At 46.7% G+C, this 21,066-nt stretch overlaps 1 protein-coding gene across 4 annotated transcripts in view; it reads left to right on the top strand.

Moving 5' to 3' along the window:
- The first annotated feature begins 3,865 nt into the window (after positions 1 to 3,865).
- The window catches only part of ADGRD2 (adhesion G protein-coupled receptor D2), a 41,705-nt gene continuing 24,504 nt past the window's right edge, over positions 3,866 to 21,066 (top strand). The window contains exons 1-13 of one of the 4 annotated variants that reach the window (XM_077305874.1): positions 3,866 to 3,978; positions 5,235 to 5,309; positions 6,035 to 6,098; positions 7,530 to 7,760; positions 8,588 to 9,226; positions 11,794 to 11,892; positions 12,390 to 12,475; positions 13,643 to 13,927; positions 14,035 to 14,146; positions 15,935 to 16,069; positions 16,366 to 16,480; positions 18,120 to 18,231; positions 19,448 to 19,503. In XM_077305874.1, the coding sequence (XP_077161989.1) occupies positions 3,934 to 3,978; positions 5,235 to 5,309; positions 6,035 to 6,098; positions 7,530 to 7,760; positions 8,588 to 9,226; positions 11,794 to 11,892; positions 12,390 to 12,475; positions 13,643 to 13,927; positions 14,035 to 14,146; positions 15,935 to 16,069; positions 16,366 to 16,480; positions 18,120 to 18,231; positions 19,448 to 19,503 (2,054 nt within the window). In that variant the 5' untranslated portion in view covers positions 3,866 to 3,933. Of the gene's footprint in view, positions 3,979 to 4,185; positions 4,641 to 4,832; positions 4,853 to 5,232; positions 5,310 to 6,034; positions 6,099 to 7,529; positions 7,761 to 8,587; positions 9,227 to 11,793; positions 11,893 to 12,389; positions 12,476 to 13,642; positions 13,928 to 14,034; positions 14,147 to 15,934; positions 16,070 to 16,365; positions 16,481 to 18,119; positions 18,232 to 19,447; positions 19,504 to 21,066 lie in introns of those variants that run through there. The other 3 variants (XM_077305875.1, XM_077305877.1, XM_077305876.1) reach the window with 3 other exon arrangements.

Raw genomic sequence — 21,066 nt, 5'->3', positions numbered from 1 at the left:
TCCTCCTCCAACTAGCTTGCCTGTCTGTCCAGCGGCCAGACAATTGCCTTCTGTCCCCCACCCCTGATCACCCCTTCTCCTTCCACTTCTCTCTGAGGCTCAGAGGCTGCAGATCCCTGCTGCATGAGAGCTGCCCCTGCTGGTGAATTCCCTGCCCAGAGACCTGCACCCTGCAGCCTTTCCAAGTCCTGGGGGGGGGGGAGGGCATGGCCTTCTGCAGAGTTCTTCCACCCTACCCCCCAATCTAATGCTCATTGTATTCCTGAATTCAATAAGCTTTGTCCCTAGTATATACATAACAGTAACAGGTACACAGTACATTGCTCCATTATAAAAAACTATTTTTAAATATTTAAGATTACAACCTAAAATATTATTGCTGACATTTTTGTATTGCTTTAGACCAGATAGATTCCAAGTTCTCTATATATTTTGGAAGTGGTAAACTTTGTATGTACATAGGATCTAAATTTGGCAATGGTATCTGAATTGGGAAAGTCTGATTTGGGAGACCTTGTTGCCAGGAGCCATGAGATCAGTTGATTACTGGTTTACACCAAATTGCTTTTAGCCAGGTCTTGTAAACCAAAATACAGTGGAACAGTGTTGAAAAATGTTGAACATAATATACAAACAAGCACAGTCAAATATGAAAGCGTCTTTATTTTGCATGCAATCACAACAATACAAACTGATCAGTGCACAAAAAGCCTCACATTACACACACATGGGCTCTCTAATTGTATCCTCAAGTCCTGAGTCTCAAAATATTTTAAAGAGCAGAGTGCATCCAATAGTTTGAAAAGTAGGCAGGCAAAGTCATTTGGAAGAAAACCAAAATGCACTATCTCTTCTAATTCAACTCTTGTATTTTCAAAATGATGTAAGTCATGTAACTCTTCCATCTTCATCTCATTGTGCTCTGCAGCCAGGTCTCAGCTCAGCAGCCTGCTTGAAATTGACCAGACTTGACCCTAGAGCATGTGAAGTAATGTGTGCCCCTGAGCATGTGCAAAATATCACTACTAATTAATAAAATGTTGCTTTTGAACATCTGGCAACTGGGTAGATTGCTAGAGTTGCTAGCCCCCAGTTTCAGCCTGAGTTCTCCTGGAATAACATCTCCAGAGAACAAAGATCAATTCTCCTGGAGGAAACGGCAGCTTTCAGAGGACAGACTATATGGCATCACATCCCCATTGAACTCCTTCCCTAAACTCTGCTCTCAAATTTCAGGGAACTTTACAATTCTAGTAGCAGCAGCCTATCTTTGTCAATGTCAGAGATAGCTGTACAAGATTCTTGAATTCCAGTGGAAGGAAGCTGGTAAAGGATCTGTCTTGTTCGATCACCTTCTCCTGATAATTCCTGTCCAGATGGATATGCATTTTTTTCAAAGGGTTTTTCTGCACCATTTTCCCTCTCTTGCCTCATCTGCAGAGCAGGTTTCCAGAAGCAAAGATCTCTAAAGTCACTATTCTGCGCTCCCGAGATACTGGCGGCCCTGTGCATTGCTATTCAGACAGATTGTTTCTTTCTCAAGCCATTCAGCCACTGGCTGCAATGACTCAGGAGGCCGAGGTGGCTGCCTCAGAAGGGCTGCCTTTCTTTTCTGAGATTTATGGCAGTCTGTGGAGGCGCTGGGATTCAGTAATTGCCTCCATTCAGGAACCAGGGCCCTGCAGGACAAAAGGCAGTTGCCCACGAGTCTGAGTGAGAAAGCAAGCATCCCCTCCAAGGGGAGGAGCGGGAATTATGTGCCTGTCGCTGTAGCAAGGCTGAACAGGCACAGCATCTCCCTGGGGGGGTGGGGGAGGGATAAGAATGAGCAGTGGACATGTATGGATTGGTAGGGGCCAGGCAGGCACAACAGCCCCTCTTCGAATGATCTTGCCTTCCTCAGGGGATAGCTATTGAGTGAAATGTGGGGAGCCATTTGTAGAAAATACACAATATTGCACATTTTTAAAAACTTTGCTTGGTGAATACTTTAAAAAAATATATAAAACCTTTCCTTCGGATCTAACCATCCCTAGAGACTAATGAATGAACCCTTCTTTTCATACCCTCTCAGCTAGAAGGTATCCCTAAACCATTCTCCTACTTGCTACGAGAATGGAAACTTTTTTATTGCCAAAAGCAATGTTCTTGGAAACCCAAATGCCCCCCCTTAAAAAAACTGAAACTTAAGTGTGTTTTCAATGTTCACTAATGCTTTATGTGAATCAAAACTGAACTGTACATCTTGAGATTGTCTCAGGACCGATTCTGAAAACATTTTTGTGGTAGTTAGTGTCGCTGGATGATACTGACACAATTGAAAGCCTCTGCTCTATAGCAAATGAATCAAAGGAAAGCATCTGCCAGACTCCCTGTGCCCTGGAAAAGAAGGGGAATTCCAACCCTCTCCTTCTTTCCCTGCAGGCCTGCCAGCTATAGCTTCTTTTATAGAAAAGATGCTAGTTTCAGTGTAGTGTTTCCCCTCCCCAATCCCTGCAGTGGGTTCTTCCTCATACATCCCTGTCCTCTCCTCCTTTCTTCTTCTCTCTGCTCCCTCTCACTACATAACAAATGTTATTTTAACTGCTGCTGTTTTGGACTTCTATGTAACATGTATCCAACCTTTGCTTGAAGACTGCCAGTGAGGGGGAGTTCACCACCTCCTTAGGCAGCCTATTCTACTGCTGAACTACTCTGATTGTGAATTTTCCCCCCTGATATCTAGCCTATATCGTTGTACTTGTAGTTTAAACACATTACTGCGTGTCCTCTCCTCTGCAGCCAATGGAAACAGCATCCTGCCCTCCTCCAAGTGACACCCTTTCAAATACTTAAAGAGGGCTATCATGTCCCCTCTCAACCTCCTTTTCTCCAGGCTGAACATTCCCAAGTCCCTCAACCTATCTTCATAGGGCTTGGTCCAAGACTGAATAGGTGTGATGTGTTTACAGAGATGTATTTACATAGAGCATTTAACATAAAAGTGTAATGAATTAATAAAATGAGCACACAGTCTCTTCAAGCTTTAGGCTGAGCAAAGATACAAAGAAAAGGTGAAACATGCAGTCATCTTTCCTTACATTTGGTACTTGCCTTAAACAATGTTTAATTGTGGCAAAGTAGTCTTTAAAAAACACTGCAGTAGTTTAAATATCAACTTAGATTTGGGACTTCTCCCCATCATACTTTGCCATGTGGACAAGATGACATTCTTGTTAAATACGTTACCCTTCATACCTTGTGCTTCCCTGGTCAGAAACTATATGAGAGGACAGCTTCTTTCCCTTTGTAGAGAGAATTTACAATATCCCTTTGGAGAGGCCATTCCTCTCTGTAGTCATTCTGATCTTCCTACCTCAGAGGAAGTAAAAAATGTCTAGCAATTTGGTTATCTATGGCTTTTGAGTGTGTTGATCCAGGGAGGTGTGAGATAGTAAACCATTGTCCTACTTTGACACAGCCCTTAGCCTTAGAGTACTCTGGGATTTGGTCTTGATGGCTAATTTAGATGAATAGGTCTCCTGCTTTGACTTCCCTTGGCACACCAAGGGCTGGGGGGGGGGAGGAAGAATGTGTTAAATCTACCACCTGTAATGTAGCAGTCTGTTCTGTCCCTTCAATATTCTACTCATTCTGCTTGTGTGAGAATTTGTCTGTTTGAGTCTGTAGTCCACCTTACCAGAGATTTCAAAGGTAGTTTTATAAATGACTGCAAAAGCCAGAGTGCTACAAAAGCCCTGAAAGACTCACTGCATACACACTGTTGGACAATTGTTGCTCTGTAGCATACTTTCTTAATTTATTCTGCTGCTTTCTCCTCAATGCGAACCCAAAGTGTCTGTTTTCCTCTCTTCAGTTTGATCCTCACAACAACTCTGTGAGGTACGTTAGGCTGACTATGCTGACTGGCCAGAGGTCACCTAGCAAACTTCCATGGGCGAACAAGGATCGAACCTGCCCTATTATATCAACCAGAAGGTGGGCGATTGCTCTTATTTAAGGACAGTGCAATACCCGGAGATGTGCGGGTGCATCCGGCAAGGGGCTTTTCGTGCTGCTAGACTAGAGCGTGTCCTCTTTCTGCTCCTGAGCAGAGAGGATGGGGCTGGTTCTGCACACTTGCTAAAGCAGACGGCTGGATTCTCTGCAGCAAACATCCAACCTTGTTTTTAGTATTGCCTGCCTCACACACTGGAGGAGGAGGAGGAAGGGGTCTTAATTGGTGCTCCACGACGGGCTTTCTCAATTAACCCCCTCCCCTCTCCCCTAGGAGCCCCCCGGCTCCCTCCCTCCCCCTGGCCTTGGCTGCTTTCCCGGGGCCGTCGCCCCTCGCAAAGTCTCCCCGGCCGCTCCCTGGCGGCGGGCGAGTTGCCCGGGGAGGGGGGTCGAGCTGCCCCCTCGTGGGCGCGTGTCCGCAGACGCGGTTTGCAGCCCGTGCGCGACCTCGCCGCGCCTCTCTTCGAGGCAAGCGATCGCCGGAGACTCCTTCGACGGAGCTGCACGGGCGGCGGGAGGCTGCCTGCACCGTCCGGAGGCCGAGGGACCGGCAAGCGGACCCTCTCGAGGCGCCTGCGGGGACCCAGAAGCCCGAGGCAGCGCTGGTCGGCGCCCACGAGCGACCTAGGACCAAGAGGCAAGCTGTGGGTCGTCTAGTATCTCTGCCCCCTCTGGCGCCCCGCTCCCTCCCTCCACTTTTCTGCTTCGGCGAAAGGAGATTCTTTGCTGCCTTCCGTGAAACTGAAATAGAAGTAGAATCGGACGTGGGAAAGAGGGTGGCGTTCAGTTTTGTTTGCCTCTTGTTATCCTCCGGAGCCACAAGGAAACTTGTGGAGCCAAATAATTCAGAGGAGCTGTGAGTAAATCATGAGCATCCTATATGTGGAGAGCAGAAACAAACACTTCTCTTTGAGAAGTACCTGCCTTTTGGAAGGGATAATCCCATCATTTCAGATGGCTCGAGCAAGTGAGCCAAGCCAAGTAACCACAGGAAGACAAGAAACCAGGTTCAAGGCCTGGGGTGAGCACTCCTCCACATATCTGCAATGAATACCATACTTGCTTTGATAGCATCTTGTCCTCTGGAGACTGAGTTGCTCGGAGCATCCTGTGGACTTGGTTTGGCTTTTCTTGCCTCTGAACTGCTTTGCTTTAATTCTCCCTCTGAATTTGTAAACATTATTGCAAACATGTTTTTCTTGTAAAGTCCCGGGAATAACGTTTTTTTGTTTATACAGAAAATGGACGTCTGCCTTCTGATCAGCAAGATCTGCCGACACAGGATATGTGGCTACTGGCTTCTTAGCTTTCTGGTAAATTTTCTGGATGTTTGAATTTTACTTATGAGCCTGCTTACAACTTGTCTTTCATTCTCTCAAAGAGGGGCCAGGTCTGTTTGTTTTAATATTAGACAGTCATGCCATTTTTTGGCTCCTGTGGATTTCTGAGGAGCTACTTAAGTGTTTCTGGGGTTCTTGAACCCTGTAGTTTTCTGGGCAAAATGAAAGATATTGTGTTTGATCTGTTAACACAATAATATATGATTATTCTGCTTTATATCAAATCCATTCTTTGGCTGTCTAGATTGCTATTATCTACCGTGTCAGGAATTCTCCGAGATCTCAAGGAAAGTTCACATTACTTGAGATCCTTGATATAGCAGGGAAAGAGTCTTCTGCAAGTAAAGCAGAGACTCTGGTAATCACTGTCATCCTTGTGCAAAAAATAAAGAGCCTTAGGAGTGTAGATGAAGTGTATTTCATGCTTAATTCCTAAGAGAAAGGAGTGTGAGCCTACCTTAACACCCATTATCTTGGATACTGTTATCCTGAATCCCACATACATGGTTGGCTGTATAGTCTCTAAAGCACTAACTTCTTTATTACTGAGCGTGTTCTAGGGGTAATCTCTGTCTTTGTCCAATAATATAAAAATCCTAGGAGTTCAGGCTATGCATTCTGAATAGACTTGGAAGGAAGTTCACAGATGTAGAAAAACTGATCTTGAAAGAACTGCTCTCAAAAAATGACATTTACAGGTTGGCCTTCCTTCAAGAAACATCTTAGGCTTCACGGTACCTGCTGAAAATCATACTTCAAAAGGTTAGTGTTTTGATCTGTGCTTTTATGTATTTATATATGCATGGCAGGGAGAAGTATCATATTTTGTCTCTCTAGGGGGTCTGTAAAGAGCCAAACTGCTTTAAAAAAGAAATCAGAGCATGGGATCAGCAAACAGTCCCTACAGAAGAGTCCATTTGAATAACTAAATCTATACAACTCGACATAACTGATAAATGACACGCTGATTAATAATCCATAAAGTTCTACCGCCAAAACACTGGTTGTTGCTTGTTCTTGATTAGCAAGTGGCATTCACAGGGTCTAACAACTTGCACAATTGTTTTAGTCCACTGACATAAATCTGCACTGATTTGCACATGACTTACTGGCAACTGTTTTTAGCTATCACTTTCCTTTCTGTAAAGCATCTTTAAGAAGCCCTTCAGTCCCATAAAAATATTTTACTGCCATTCCCTTCATTTACTGGTTATTCTGGCATCCAAGACACCCCCTCGATATACCTAAACTTAAAGATTTTATTTTATTTTTTTAAAGAACCATATTTGATTCCAGTTTGGTGTAGTGGTTAGGAGTGCGGACTTGTAATCTGGCAAGCTGGGTTTGATTCCCCGCTCCTCCACATGCTGCTAGCTGGGTGACCCTGGGCTCCCCACAGCACTGATAAAACTGTTCTGACCGAGCAGTAATATCAGGGCTCTTTAAGCCTCAGCTACCTCACAGGGTGTCTGTTGTGGGGAGAGGAAAGGGAAGGTGAATGTAAGCCGCTTTGAGACTCCTTCGGATAGAGAAAAGTGGCATAAGAACCAACTCTTCTTCTTCTATTGAGCCATATTTATCACCAGACGCATAGGCAGCAGATGCCTGGTCTGTCTCAATACACATCGTTGCCTATAACCTAGTCAAACCATTAATCCATTGAGTGGCTTATATTGCTGGACAGGAGAGAAAAGGACCTCATTTTAATCCGGCTGTTTGGCTTGATAGCTGATGCACAGAACTGCTGTCTTCAATACAGTCTCTTTTTTTCCTTTTTTGCATCCATGATGGATTATTCTTGCTAGGCTACAAATGGGTTGTCTATAATTGAGATGGAAATGCAAAAATCCATCCCCTATTTGTGGCAGACATGTCGGATGTTCATTTTACCACAAGAATGAATGTGCTTGCTCTGGGCATATAGGGTGGGGTGAATCCTCCATTTCCAGCCCTAAGAGGGCTCAATGGAAGAAGAGTGCCACAAACTCGGGGTGCAGAAGCTGAGTTTCTGTCTCATTCCTGCCTCCCTCCAACGACATGACCTTTATGTGTCATTACTGTCAAGTCCTGCTGCCACCTATTTGTACCACTCTCCATCCCCAGGATTGTTCAAGGGTCACTCAAGGAAAGTCTTTGCTAAGGTGTCATGGAGACTTCAGGAGCTCCTCCACTCCAATCACTTTCCTCCTTCAGGTCCTGTCCCCCTCATCATCGAGACCAGAGAACATGTGTACGAATACATACCTGCAACTTTGGACTGGTGGCACGCGGACAGATACTGCCAACAGCGTTTTGCTCAATTGCTCTTGGAGACCTGGGATGGGGAGTTGGCATCTCTCAGCAAAAAGCTGCAATCCCACCAGATCCGAAACACCATCTGGTTAAATGACAAGGAGGTGTTTTTGCAGAGGACCAAGCAGAGGCGTAAGTAGTAACACATTTCCGGGTTGGCAAGGAAACTTTTATACCTCAGTTATTGTGAGTTTAGTACGGAAGTAGGCAACATTTCTGGCCTGAGTGCGGGGGGCGGGGGGGGATGGGACATAATGTCTGTCTCTGAAAATGTTGACATGTTCAAAAGGGAAAGGGAATCAAAGAACCATAAAGTTGGAAGGAGCCTCCAGGGTCATCTAGTCCCTGCAGGAACTCACATCTACCTGCCCACCCACTCACAATCTGCCTAAGTTCATCTGCCTAAGGGAAGAGATGAGGGTTGTATCTGATCAGCCATGGTGGGAGCAAGCCGAAATTCACTGATACCACTAGTACCTTACAGGTTTGCTGATAGCATGGCCTATGGCTGTATGGTTCTTGGAGGCAACGATTGTTTTGTTTTATTTTTTATATTTCTATACTGCCCTCCCTCGCGGTTCAGGACAGTATAGCCATGACGGCTGTCTTCTCCAATGCTGCCAGCCCCAGCCATGCTTGAGTAGATAACCAGCTTTGTGTACTATGTTAACTGGAAGCAGAGAGGTGCTACTTGCACCCAGAGCCCCGAGGAGTCTTCAAACATGAAGGCTGTTCCTTTATAACAGGAAGCAGAAGGTGAAGAAGAAAGTGACTTAGAATGCTGGTAAAATGGCCTCCTGGTCATCAAAGTTCCTCAGATGTTTTGAAGGGTGTTATGATGTATCAGTGTTCCATCCTTTTCCCCCCCAAATCCGAAACTATCTATGATACACTAATAAATGTAATGTCCAATCTTCTGTGTGCTTCCCCTTTCAACATCATCTTGCTCCACTCTTCAGAAATTCACTCCACTCCTGTCCTGGAGTTCAAGAACAAAACAGACACGAAGTTTGTGAGGATCTTGATGGACTTCCCAGTGATGCCAGCTGTGAGTGCTTGTGCCCACATCCAGTGGGACCCTGGGGCTGTGGATATTTCCACTGTCTTCTCCTATGCAGTCCCGGCCTTCATCAATGAGTTCCAGTTGCGTGGCTTCATTGACGATGATGGCTTTGTCCGGTTTGCCATCATCATTCATGGACATCACTCACCATACCTGCCGGTGTTCCGCAGTGACAGAGAGTGGCACCACTTCTGTGTCACGTGGCAGCTTCACAATGGCACGTGGGCTATCTATGCTGATGGGAAGGAGAAGGCCTCTGCCATGGGGCTCTCTGCTTCACAGGCCATTTATGGCCATGGAACTTTCATTATTGGGCAAGATCAAGATTCCCTGGGTGGAGCCTTCAAGGAGAAAGAGTCATTCAGTGGGAACCTCACAGACCTGCATGTTTGGCGGAGAGTCCTCAGCAGGGAACAGATGGAGAAAGTGCGTTCTTGCTTCTCAGTTGAGGAGGGGCTGGTGTTTGGCTGGCGTGCTGACATCCTGGATGTTGAAAAAAGTGTCCAGCAGGCAATGCTGCAACTCACCTGTCCAGGTAAATCTCACTTGTGTCGCAACTCCGGTTAGTAGCTGTCTTGGGACTTCCTGCTTTCCATGGTGGGTGGAATTTCTATATGGAAGCAGCCTGAGGAAAGGAAGCTGAGCAAAGGTCACTGATGAGAAGACACCTTCTCTGCAGTGCTCCCATTTTCTGCTTGTGTGATGTAGAGAAATGGTGGGAATGAGGACAAAGGTGCCATGGTGTCAGCAACACTCCCCACCCCCATGGCTCTGCCCCCAAATACTCCCAGAAGTTGCCAACCTTAGAGCCCATCTAGGATTATACCTCTACATAAACTATGCCATAGTTTGAAACAGTTGGGTGTACCAGGATGCCAGGTCTGTGTTATTTAGGTGGATCCCAGGGGTTTATGGGAATTGTAGTCCATGAACATCTGGAGGACCACAGGTAGACTACCTCTGATATAGAGTTTCTGTAAATATGCAGGGAATCTCTTCATTGTTTAATTTAATTCTTTCTGGTATTACTTTGTAGGGTCTGAGGACAGTGGCTTGTAGAAATGTGGTGTGTTGTTGAGTTGTCTCTCAGCTTCTTGTATATCGTCCAACTTGTTCATGATGACAGCAGTTCCTCCTTTGTCATCCTCTTTGATTATGATGTCTGAATTGTTCTGAGACTCTTTATTCTGTTTGTTGGGCATGGCTGAGATTGCGTTGTAAGTGAGGCTGTCTGCCGATTATTTCACCTTGAGCATGGCAACGAATGCGCTCTCTGTAAAAAAAAAAACCCAGTGATACATATCAGCCCTCAGCATTATCCATACAGATTAATTTTTGGTAGCCTTACAGGGCATGTGCATATCCAGTATTTGACATTATTGCATTTTTATGCCACCCTTCCAGAAAGCTCAGGATGGTACATCATGGTGAAAACAATGCCATTTCAAATAAATTAAAATTACCGTATTAAAGTACAAGAATCTAACAATAATAAATCATTATAGTCACTGTTTCTATTTCCTATGTGTTACTACTCAGGAGCTGTCCTTATTCCTTGACAACTGGGGGCGGGAGGGTAGGGAGAAAATGTTAATCCAGGTGTTTAACTTAGTTTTGGCATTAAGGATGTGTATATATAGATGCATAAGGAGGCCAGTTCATTTTGGGCCTCAACCAGAGCCCTGGTAGAACAATTCTGTCTTGCAGGGCCTGTGGAACTATTATATGTCCTGCAGGATCCTCTGGTCTCCTCTGGAAGAGTGTTCCACCAGGCTAGCGCCAGGGCTCTGGTTGAGGCCTGCTCCCTACTTCTTTAGGGCTGGGGATCTTCAGCAGGTTTTGCATGGAGCGTAGGCTCCTTGGAGAGATGTAGGGGAGGAGGCAGTCCCACAAATATCAGTTATCCCAATTTCAGATGAGATTTGTTGGAGCCCAGACAGCTGGGACTGCTTCTCCCTGTGTATAGCAAACAGGTTGGGTCAACAATGAGCATAGGTGGCTCTGAATAAACTGTGAGAACATCCATAGACGATTGTGTGCCACTGATGAACAAAGCATAATTCATGGAGATGGATTATCATAACCAGTTTGCCCTTGATAACAGGAACCTCTGAGATTCTCTCTTTCTTCCAGTAGCAAACAGCTCCTCTTGTCCTCATGCCCTGTGCAAGGTTTTTCCAGGTTCACAGCTCCTGCCAACCTTTGGGCAGCTTTGCAGGAAGGCAGATCAAAGTGGACTGCCCTCAAGAAGTGTAGGTGGAGTTCTAGGGCTTTCCCCTTTGATCTGGAGGAAAGAAAACCCTTCCTCAAATGGGAATCTTCAAAGTGCTACAGACCAATGCCTGTCTGGCGTCTCTCTCAATTGCTGCTGTGAGAAGAGGGTAAAGTTCAGCACAGCTTAGTAGGGAAAGTCAAGGTAAGGGGGAAAGGGGGAGTGTCCTGAGCCAAATGGAGACCTGGCACAATCACTGAGGCACTGTGCTTTTGGGCAGGTGCAGTGGGGTAAGGGGGTGAGGTAAGAGGTAGCAGCAGACACAAGAGGGGAAAGAACGGGTGTTTGTGATGCTGTTCTTTCCCTCTCCAGCTGGCATTCCTGAACATCTCCCTGACATTCCTGCTAAGACAACACAGTGCTTCCTATTATTGGACACTGTGCCAGGCTTCTCTCCTGTTTCACACTGCCTCACACCCTCTCAGAAGCTGCACACCTTATTCTCATTCAGTTGCAGCATGTTCCTGTTGGATCCTTACAGTATAAGCCGAGGCTATCCAAAAGTCTCTTCAGCCCTATTCTAGTCAGTGACATCAATGCCATATCATCAGCATACAGGAGAACAGAAATCTTTAGTAAATAGTGGGTGCCATAAACTGGGGGCCACAGCCAATAGTGTGTAGGTATGGGGGAGCTCTCAGACAGGAAGTTTCTTAACCAGTTGGAGCCTTATCAAGGACAAGTTACCACAACTGACAGTTTCTGGGTGCATCGTAAATACTGAAGGGTCATAATGGGCATTCTGTGAGTCACAGGGGTAGGCAAAATACCTATCAAGCTATTGCATGCTCTTGACCGACTCTGTGGTGTGTGCTTGCATGCTCTTACAGGGCCTGTGGAGGAATGCCGTGTCTTCAGAGTTGCCCCTGGAGTCCGCACCTATGCCTCTTGCCTCCAGCCATTACCCTTTGTCTGCCACTACAGAAAAGGTATGGCTGTTTGTTCCATCTGCATAAGGAAGCACAGCTCTTCTCTTAGCTTTTTCTGTACACCCTAGAACTCAGTTGTCATTCTGGGAGGTCACCAGGCCCCACCTGGAAGGTGGCAACCCTAGCAGCATAAAGATACAAAGGAAACAGCTGGAAGTAAGGAAATATCTGAGATTTCCCTTCTGGGGGAAAAAAAAGGAAGAGCCAGGAGGAAGGATCCAGAAGAATCCAACCTGTCCCCTCTTACTAGCTCTGCTGCCCCCTCTGGAATGCTGGTGTGCTTGTTGCAAAGAGATATTGCACAATCCTTCACTTCCAACAATGTCTCTTTATGGGATGATGTGTTTGCATGACCGGAGGGATAATCCGGAGTTACTTTGATTCCCTTCCTGCCAGGCCTAAAGAGTTGTCTGCATTGGCCTCAATTGATCATATCTTCCTTGGGTCAGCATCATCCCAAGCACACTAAATTTTCGCTGTTGCATTTTCCTTCTCAGATCTTTATTACCAGCTGAAGGAAACACAATCAAACTCCAACCATTTGTTCATAGCTCAAGTTAACAGGCGGGCAAATGCCACAGTGGTGAGTGTCATGTAGCCAGATCACTGTCCGTTTCTTATTATTAATTGCTTCATCCTGGGGGGGGGGGCAGACTAGGCAAGTCAGCAGACGATATCTCTTCCTCATGGTTTGTTTGTTTGTTTTCTGGCAACTTGCAGCTATTAAGGGTGTTTTGATTGGAGCTGCTAGAGGAGATTAACTCTCTCCTCCCCAATACCATTTTTGTGAGAGAACCATGTGATGTGGTGGTTGACTTCAGATCAGGGACATCCAAGTTCAGATCCCCATTGTCTCATAAAGCTCAGTGGGTGACACTGTCTTGCAGGGCCTGTGGCTTAGGCCAATTCCTGTCTTTCCGCCCACATTGACATTATAGGGTTCTTGCGGAAAAAATATGGGAGAGAACTGTATATGCTACCTTGAGCTCCTTGCAGGTGATAGATCTCAGTTCACCTGAAGGTGCTTATTACAGCCCCCATAGTGGGGGGACAGATTGTGAGACTGACAGAGGAGATTAAAAACCCTCCCCAATGACCTGACTGCAACCAAATATTGCCTGACTTGAAAAATTGCAAGGAAGATCTGTTTTATAAATCGCCCAGCCCCAGTCTGTTGGAAGATCTTCACATGTACCCAAAGTATCTTAAATCCAAAGTTTGTTAGTGGGTGAAAGACATAGCAGAGTGGAATGCCAAGTCCTACCATAAAAGACGATGTCTACACATGCACTGTTGTCCTGCTCACCCTGCAGGGAGTCTTGCATGGTTCTTCTCCCTCCATTCATCCTTACAGCCACCCAGTAAGGTAGGTTAAGCTGAGAAGGGAGTAACTGGCTCAGGGTCACCCAGACCCATGGCTGCTTTGAACTTATAGAGCATAACACTGCTCTAGCGCTTGAGGAATTTGCAGCTCGCGTACTTCACACTGGGCACCGTACCACACAGATCTGGGAGTCCCAGGTTTGAGTGCCCACTCTGCCATGGAAGCTTGCTTAGAGGGCCATGGGCCACTCACATATGCTCAGCCTAACCTACCTCACAGGATTGTTGTGAGGATAAAATGGAGGAAATGATGTTAGCGAAGAGAAAAGCAAGGTATAAGTTTAGTAATGAAACAAATAATGAGGAGCACAAGGAGGTGTTCATTTAGCCCCACCTTTCTGGTTTTGGACTCTTTGCCCTGCCACAGATTCCTGAAAGCGTCTTCCAAGCAGAGGCTCAAGGCCTGAATCTCTCAGCAGCCACTGAATTCCTGGGGGTCGTGGAGACTGTCTTGACGGAGGCTGAGCCACCCACTCTGGACACAGCTGCTCTCCTGGGTGTCTTCCAGTTGCTGAGAAAGGTCTCAGACTTTGAAGTCACCAGGGAGCCAAAGCAGCTAGAAAGGCTGGAGCAGCTCGGCCAGCACTATGTGGAAATTGCTGGGATAATTCTGGAGGAACAGAACGCTAAGGAGTGGTCTGAGATCCAACCGGTAAAAAGAGGCGCATTGGGGCATGGTGGGTATGGAAAGATGTTGGGATAGCGGTGGTCCTTCTGCTGCCACTGAGGCCTCTTCCAGTTGTTTTTGTGCTTCCCCAGATCATTGGTGGACCTATGACAGTGGTAGACAACATGGACAAGATGGTTTCCAGCCTTCAGCAACTTCTGAGCAAGGAGAGGCCCAGAGTCACCATCAAGAATAAGAATGTTGGTGAGTTGATGCAGAATTCCGGGGCTGTCTTGGCACAAGAAGAATGCAGTGCAAGAATGTGAACAGTAAGAGTCTTATCATTTAGGCTGCATTATCATGTCCTTGGAATGTTGCACTTCCAGTGTGCTAGCAGTTCTTTACAGCTGGATTTTCCAGTGGTGGAAAAGACAGTCCACTGGTGGATGATTGCTATAGTGCAGTGAGAGACAATATCTAGTAGGGTTGGGATGGTACAGGTTCTTAAACTCCAGACTTTTGGCTGGCAGCAGCTTTGCCTTGTTGCTTGGATCCTGCAAGGCAGGTTGTGATTTGTATAGACCAGCTGAGGAGGTAGCTCATCCGTGTCATCACCAGCACCTTCCTAGGGCCAGCTGGACACAATGGCTTTTCCCATAGAGGTCCCAAGATGGTGCCATGAGTCATGTTGCTCATCCTTTGCCTAAGCAGTCATTATTTTTATGTGAGTTAAAAGATGTGGATTAAGTGAGGGTATATGGCCAAGTGTAGACAAAAATATACAATTCAATCCTTCATCATATATCATATTTTTTTTAATAAAACAGTTTTTGGCTTACAGTAAGTGAGACAGATGGCCACCAGGTTAGCTGGAGTAACAGAAAGCACAGCAGAAATGAGTCTGGATGTTGGTCCATCTTCTCCTGCCACTGGCTTAGTACCAATCAGGCAGTGGAAAGAACTTTGGACCAATATTTTGAAGCTGCATACAGAAGGCCCATGTTGTACTCCGTCCCTGGAGTTCCTTCTCTTCCCAGCTGTGGTTACCCCGACTCAGCCATGCTTCACTTTACTCCCCCAGGCTCCTCCAAACTACCACTTTTAAAGCCCATCCCAGCATCCAGATCTGCCACACCATCTCCTTGGAGCTCACTCAGCATCATTCTGAGGAGTTGCCCTCCACCCCAAGGGCAATGGCCTTCTCCCAGCCTCTACCCCAGCAGCCAGTGTCCTCCCATGGAAATCCTCCTGGGTCACACACTCCCTACAGGCCTCTTCGTTCACCCACTGGGGTCAGCAAGCACTGCTGACTGTCCCCTGCTTCTGTCCCCACTGCCACTTTTTCTTGGCTGAAGTGCCCTCTGGATAGGTTACTAAAGGTTGAAAGGTGTCAATACCCTTCATAATAATAAAACAGGTAAGTCAAAACAGAATTTAGCAACCAGGGGGAAGCAGCAACATAAATTATCAAAGGACAGCAGTGGAATTAGCCTGAAGGCAGGGAGTGACTTCAGCAAACTCTGAGCCATCGACAGTAGCCAATAGTTTTGTCCTGCTATTACCAGGGCATAAATCCATGTGGTCAGATCCATGTAAAAATAGGGGACCATCTTCCAGGCTAGATTGAGTTGGAAGAAAGTGATCTTTTGCAGCTACATCAACTTCACGTCTTCATTAGTAATGTTGGATCCAGTATAACCCCTGGGCTCTTAGCTGAGTCAGTAAGGATCAACTGAACCCCATGGAAATAACCTTCAAAAGACACAATATCCTTCAAGGCCTCCTGTTTCCCAGCCAGCATTACCTCTGTCTTTTCAGGATTTAGTTTCAGTGTGTTCACTCAGCCATGTAACCACGGTAGCCAGGCAGTGATTGAGGCTCTGTACCACATCATTAGGAGATTTGGATAAAGTGATACATAAACCAAGCCATATGCTTGATCTCCACCTCTGTCCTTCCCAACCACCCACCAAACAGTTCTCAGGATTAAAAATCTATTTGGTGGCCCATTAGATTGTGAGCATATTCTCCTCCTTGTTCTTGGGTTCCCAGGAATCGAAGTGCGACGCATTGAACTTGACACGCTTATGAACGACCATGCTGCGTACATCATGCCAAGCCAACAGGGTGACAAGCCTGATCAAATCGAGGTCCCTGCAGAGGAAATGGAGAGGCTGAGCATGAGAGGTGTGAAGGGAGACAGTATTGGGTGCAGCCATTCTGCTGTGAGCTAGGTCTGTCCCTTCTGCTTTTCTGGAATTACATCAGCATCAAGAAAGTTTCAATCCTTCATGAAAGATTTTGGTGAGGTTTGGAGGGAGCCAGCTTGGACCAAAAGATGAAAATGAACTGTGTCAGAAGTTGGTAGGGGTGGAAGAGAGGTGTGCTGGGAACTGCCCCTTGGCCCAATCACTACTTTCACTGCAGTGCTTTTGTGTTTCGCTCACACCCAAGAGGAGTTGCCTGTGTTTGCTTCTGTCCAGGTCTGCACCAAATCACAGTAACTAACACCTGGTACAGCTACGGCTCCCTCCAGCACCTTCTTGGCAGTGGCAGTGCTGTGCTCAAAGATGCAGCTGTGTCGGATGGAGGCAGAAGGTGGGTCTGCCCTACATGGGTCTGTAGCAGGCAATGCCTTTTGTCCCAGCTGCATTTACCCTGTGTTTAGGGGAGGGGTTGGTTTGGGTTTGTTTTTTGCTAAAGCAAAAGTCCCTGCATGCCCAAAAGAGCACAGTGGGAGAGGTCTCTGAGATGCCGTGGTTTGCAAAAATAAAACCTGGGGAAGCTCTATGTTTGGAACAATCTGCCCCCAAGAGGTTTCACTTGTAGTCTGCTTTTCTCACTGAGACTCAACCCAGATTTAATGAAGTCGGGGGGGGGGGGGGAGTCATAAAAGCAGTGTGATACTACCAAATAATGCATGTAAACTGGGTTATAAAATTAGAGGACAATGCCTCCAAACAGTTGTGTAAAACAGATTTCACAGGCATTAAAATGACAAACCCATTCCTTGTATTTAAAAAAGGCCTCCTGAACAATTCTAATTTGCACATTGCTCAGGATGATGGAAGTGAGGGAGCCTTCCTGACCACTGCAGAAAGGATATCTCGCCTATGACAGAGAAAGTTTCCATATGGACAGGTGTTATTAGCTGTTTGCACGACATCACCTTCAGAAGACTCTGTTCAGAGAGTGAAGTTGCTGTTAGTCAAGTGGCTCGATTTTAAGCAGATTTCTCTAAAATAGTTATGTGAAATGCTAGGTGGTAATAAACAATAAGAGCCTCTTGTGGCGCAGAGTGGTAAGGCAGCAGATATGCAGTCTGAAAGCTCTGCCCATGTGGCTGGGAGTTCGATCCCAGCAGCCGGCTCAAGGTTGACTCAGCCTTCCATCCTCCCGAGGTTGGTAAAATGAGTACCCAGCTTGCTGGAGGGTAAACGGTAATGACTGGGGATGGCACTGGCAAACCACTCTGTATTGAGTCTGCCATGAAAACGCTAGAAGGAGTCACCCCAAGGGTCAGACATGACCTGGTGCTTGCACAGGGGATACCTTTACCTTTACCTTTAATAAACAATATGTGCAATGAGAGGCTTTGGATGCTGTTTTGTTCTTTGGACACTAGGTGGCAGTGACACCCTTTACAATACAGCATGGAGGAAGGCTGACTTCTTCCCCATGTTTTGTTTTGATGTGGGGGGGATGTACTTGGAGGCAGAAACGGACTTGGCTAGGAACTTCTTGATGCTAAGTGACTGTAGTAGTAAACAGACCAAAGAAAAGGGGCAAGTCTAGGCTTGTTAACCTCCAGGTAGGCCTGGAATTCTCCCAGAATTGCAGCTCATCTCCAGGCTGCAGAGATCATTTTGCCTGGAGAAAATGGCAGCTTCAGGGAGCAGACTCCTTCCCTCCTCCACAGTCACCACCCCCAAGTATCCAGGGATTTCCCAGGCCAGAGCTGGCAGCCACAGTGAACGGGTCAATGGGTAGGGCAGTATGCAAAACATCCATTATGCAAAAATATCTGGATATTTCATTACAGTGAAGGTTTAGAGCTGCATGGGAAGGACTCATTTTGGCAGATCAGAATCCTATACTGGGGATCCTAGTAGCCTTCTTTGGTTTTGCCTTCTTTGGTTTTGCTGGCTAAGCCACCACAGTGTTGCACACATCCCTCCCCATTCATTGCCCTGCCATTGTATTCTCCAGTAAACAAACTGTGTTGCTTTCTTCTTAGGTATCTGAGTACCCAGGTGAGTTCCTCCATCATCTCCTCCACTGTGGTCAGTGACTACGAAGAGATCAGTACCTCTGTGCGTTACCGTCTCCAGCACCAAGCACAAGTCCAGGTGAAGAACAGTCCCACTAGGTGCTACGTGGAACACAAGGGCAACACAGGGACTTGCAGTAGGATAGAAGCTGCGAGTTCCCCATGGAAGGAGGATAATACAGAGGGACTGTGAGGGCCAAATCTGGAATGGGACTGCAACATGGAGGGAATTGGGGCTCTAAGCTTCCCCTTACAGCATTTCACCACCCAGGGAGAGTTATTCTCACATGCGCATATTCAGTGTGACTCTAACCCTCCTATGGGGCAAATCCTCAGGGCTATTTTGAATCACAAAGGCTGACTCTCTCTGGCTCCCATTGCCATGGTCCCGGTGCAAATCAGGCCCCTACACAACTTCAGAATTAAATTCCCATGGGGAGTTCTCAGCTGCTATCCTAAGGCAAGTCCCCAAGGTGATCACATGTTACAGATGACTAGCATAGAGGGATCACTGAGAGTACAGGAGAAAAATAAAAGGGTATAAGGTTGAATCATAAAGAACCAAGGAAGGGAGCATCTCTGCCTGGCTTCCACCCACCTCTTTCAAGAAGCACCTTTCATGCAAAAAAAAAAAAAGAAAAAAGCATGACATGGGGGAGAGGAGGATGGGTCAGGAACTGCACCGTCAGAGTTGTCCTGGCAACTGTTGGGCGTTGAAGCTTCAGTTTCTGGGTTCTTGATCACCCCTGCTGGTATGCTTGAATCTAGCAGTGGTCAACATTGTTGTTGCTGTAATGCTTAGCAGGTCGGACACTTAGTGTTTTTAATATTTATACCCAAATTTTCTCCCTGACCGGGTGTTGAAGTGAGTTTCAGTACTGTTCTCCCCTCATCAATTTATTCATACAAACAGCCCTGTGAGGCAGATTAGGCTGCATAGAAGCAACTGGCCCAAAACCACCCAACAATCTTCCGTGGTAGAGTCGGGATTCAAACCTGGGTGCCCAGATCCTTGTCCCAAGCCCCTAAGCACTTCGCTATGCTATCTCTCCCTTGCAGGCGTCACTCAGGTCAATGGGGAAGGCTGATATCTGGAGTATTCAAAATATTTTTGCCTTAGGCCTCTTTCAGTGGATCCCCCCCCCCCCAGTAAAATTATTCTGTGGGTGCTGCTTTTGCACTGGCACTCACTCCCCGTCCAGATTTGGAGCAGATTCCTTCTGGAGTTGAACTGGAGACCTGCAAAGGGCTTCTTCTGAGTGAGACTCAGATTTCTCTTTTGACATTCTTTGCAGGGCCTGCCGGAGCAGCTGGTGGAGCCAGTGTGTGCTTTTTGGAACTTCAGCAGGAGGTAGGCAGTTTCATGGGGGAGGACGTCCTATCCCCGCTAGGAAGGGGAAGTGTGCAACTTGCTGGGCATGGGAGGGGGGAGCTGACATCTTTTTCTCCTGTGTCAATGCAAACAGCAACCATAATGTCTCCAATGGTCAGTCAATCACCCTCTTGTCAGAGATTTACTGGCTATTATGTGTCTGTTCTTACAACCAAATTGCAAGAAGGAGCCTGCCCTGTTGGGGAGGTTTCCTTTGCCAAAGTTATTTGCAAAGCAAGTGAACTTTGGTGAAGGCCCCCTTCAATTATGCCTCCTAGCTGGGACAGGGAAGAGGCACTGGGAGAATTATGACCCATGAGGAATGTGAGATGCTCAGTCCATCGTAAATATCAGCTGGCACCAGGATGTTGCTTTCCTGTCTGCATTGCTGGCATTGAGGAGCAAAATGATGGGCCTTTTTGGACTCTGCCAGAGACTTGCCTTGAGGCACCAGCCTGCTTTCCCAAACCAGTATCTTTTGCAGGTCCAGAATTCTGGACTTCTATAAGGTGGGGTCACAAAAGAATACACTAGAGCGATGGTGCCATGCGGTCCTTTGAGTATCTAGGAGCGGACAGGGGATTCTGGCAGCAGAATTGGTAGCTACAGGAGTCAGGGGGAAATGGCAGGCTGGCAGCACCTTGGTGAATTCACAAACACCAGGCTAGTCCCAATAAGATTGGCATGCATCAGAGGGCAGAGGCTTTGGTCTTTTGCAGAGCCCTCTCTGCGTCTGCACTATTGCAGCGTAGCGAGCAAACAGATACTTGGGTTTGGCTCTTAGAATTTGGAGCGGATGCTACCTTAAGGATATGCAGCTCAGAAACGAATGTTTCCTGGTTTTACTTTATTTATTTAGATATGTGCGCATGACTCTCCCCTCCATCCTTTTATTCTCACAACAACCCTCTGAGGTAGGTTAGGCCAAGAGAGAATGACTGGCTTAAGGTCACCCAGCAAGTTTCCATGGCACACTGTCTGCTTGATCTCTCCTAGATCCTAGCCCAACATTCTAACCGGGACACCACACTGGCTGTCTGCATCAGTGTGGAAATGCTGTCATCGCCAAGGAGAATTCAGGGCGATTGTTGTGCACCAGATTGTGAGCCTCTCTGTCATACAAGGAGCTTTGGAAGTGGGCTCTGATTCCTCTCCTGTTTTCTCATGTCTCATGCCAGAGAATTCCAAACCACTGTGGGTCCCCCTCTTATCTTCTGCACCCTGGAAGCATAAGAAACACAGAGGCCCGTTTTCTCTTTCACAGTTGATTAGGATTTCAACCTGACTAACCCCAAGCATTCTGAGCAGTAGCGTTCCAAACATCTGGATATGTCCATGAGCAGCTGCGTTTGTGGAGGTAGATCTGTGGCTGGCTCTGCTTAGAGGCATGGGAGGAACTGGACTGTGGGAGTCCCTCCCTTGATTCTTTTCTTTGGTGTGCTAGGGGGCTGATTTAGCCAAGAGAACCACTTCCTGATATTAACCTTTGGGGCACCACAGAGTTCTCGTGTCCCTCCTGCTAAATGCTGTAGTGCTTTCCAC

This window comes from Paroedura picta, chromosome 12 (genome assembly GCF_049243985.1).
Source record: "Paroedura picta isolate Pp20150507F chromosome 12, Ppicta_v3.0, whole genome shotgun sequence".
Lineage (NCBI taxonomy): Eukaryota > Metazoa > Chordata > Lepidosauria > Squamata > Gekkonidae > Paroedura > Paroedura picta.
The sequence above is the reverse complement of the archived record's forward strand: the minus strand, read 5'-3'. Positions and strand labels throughout refer to the sequence as shown.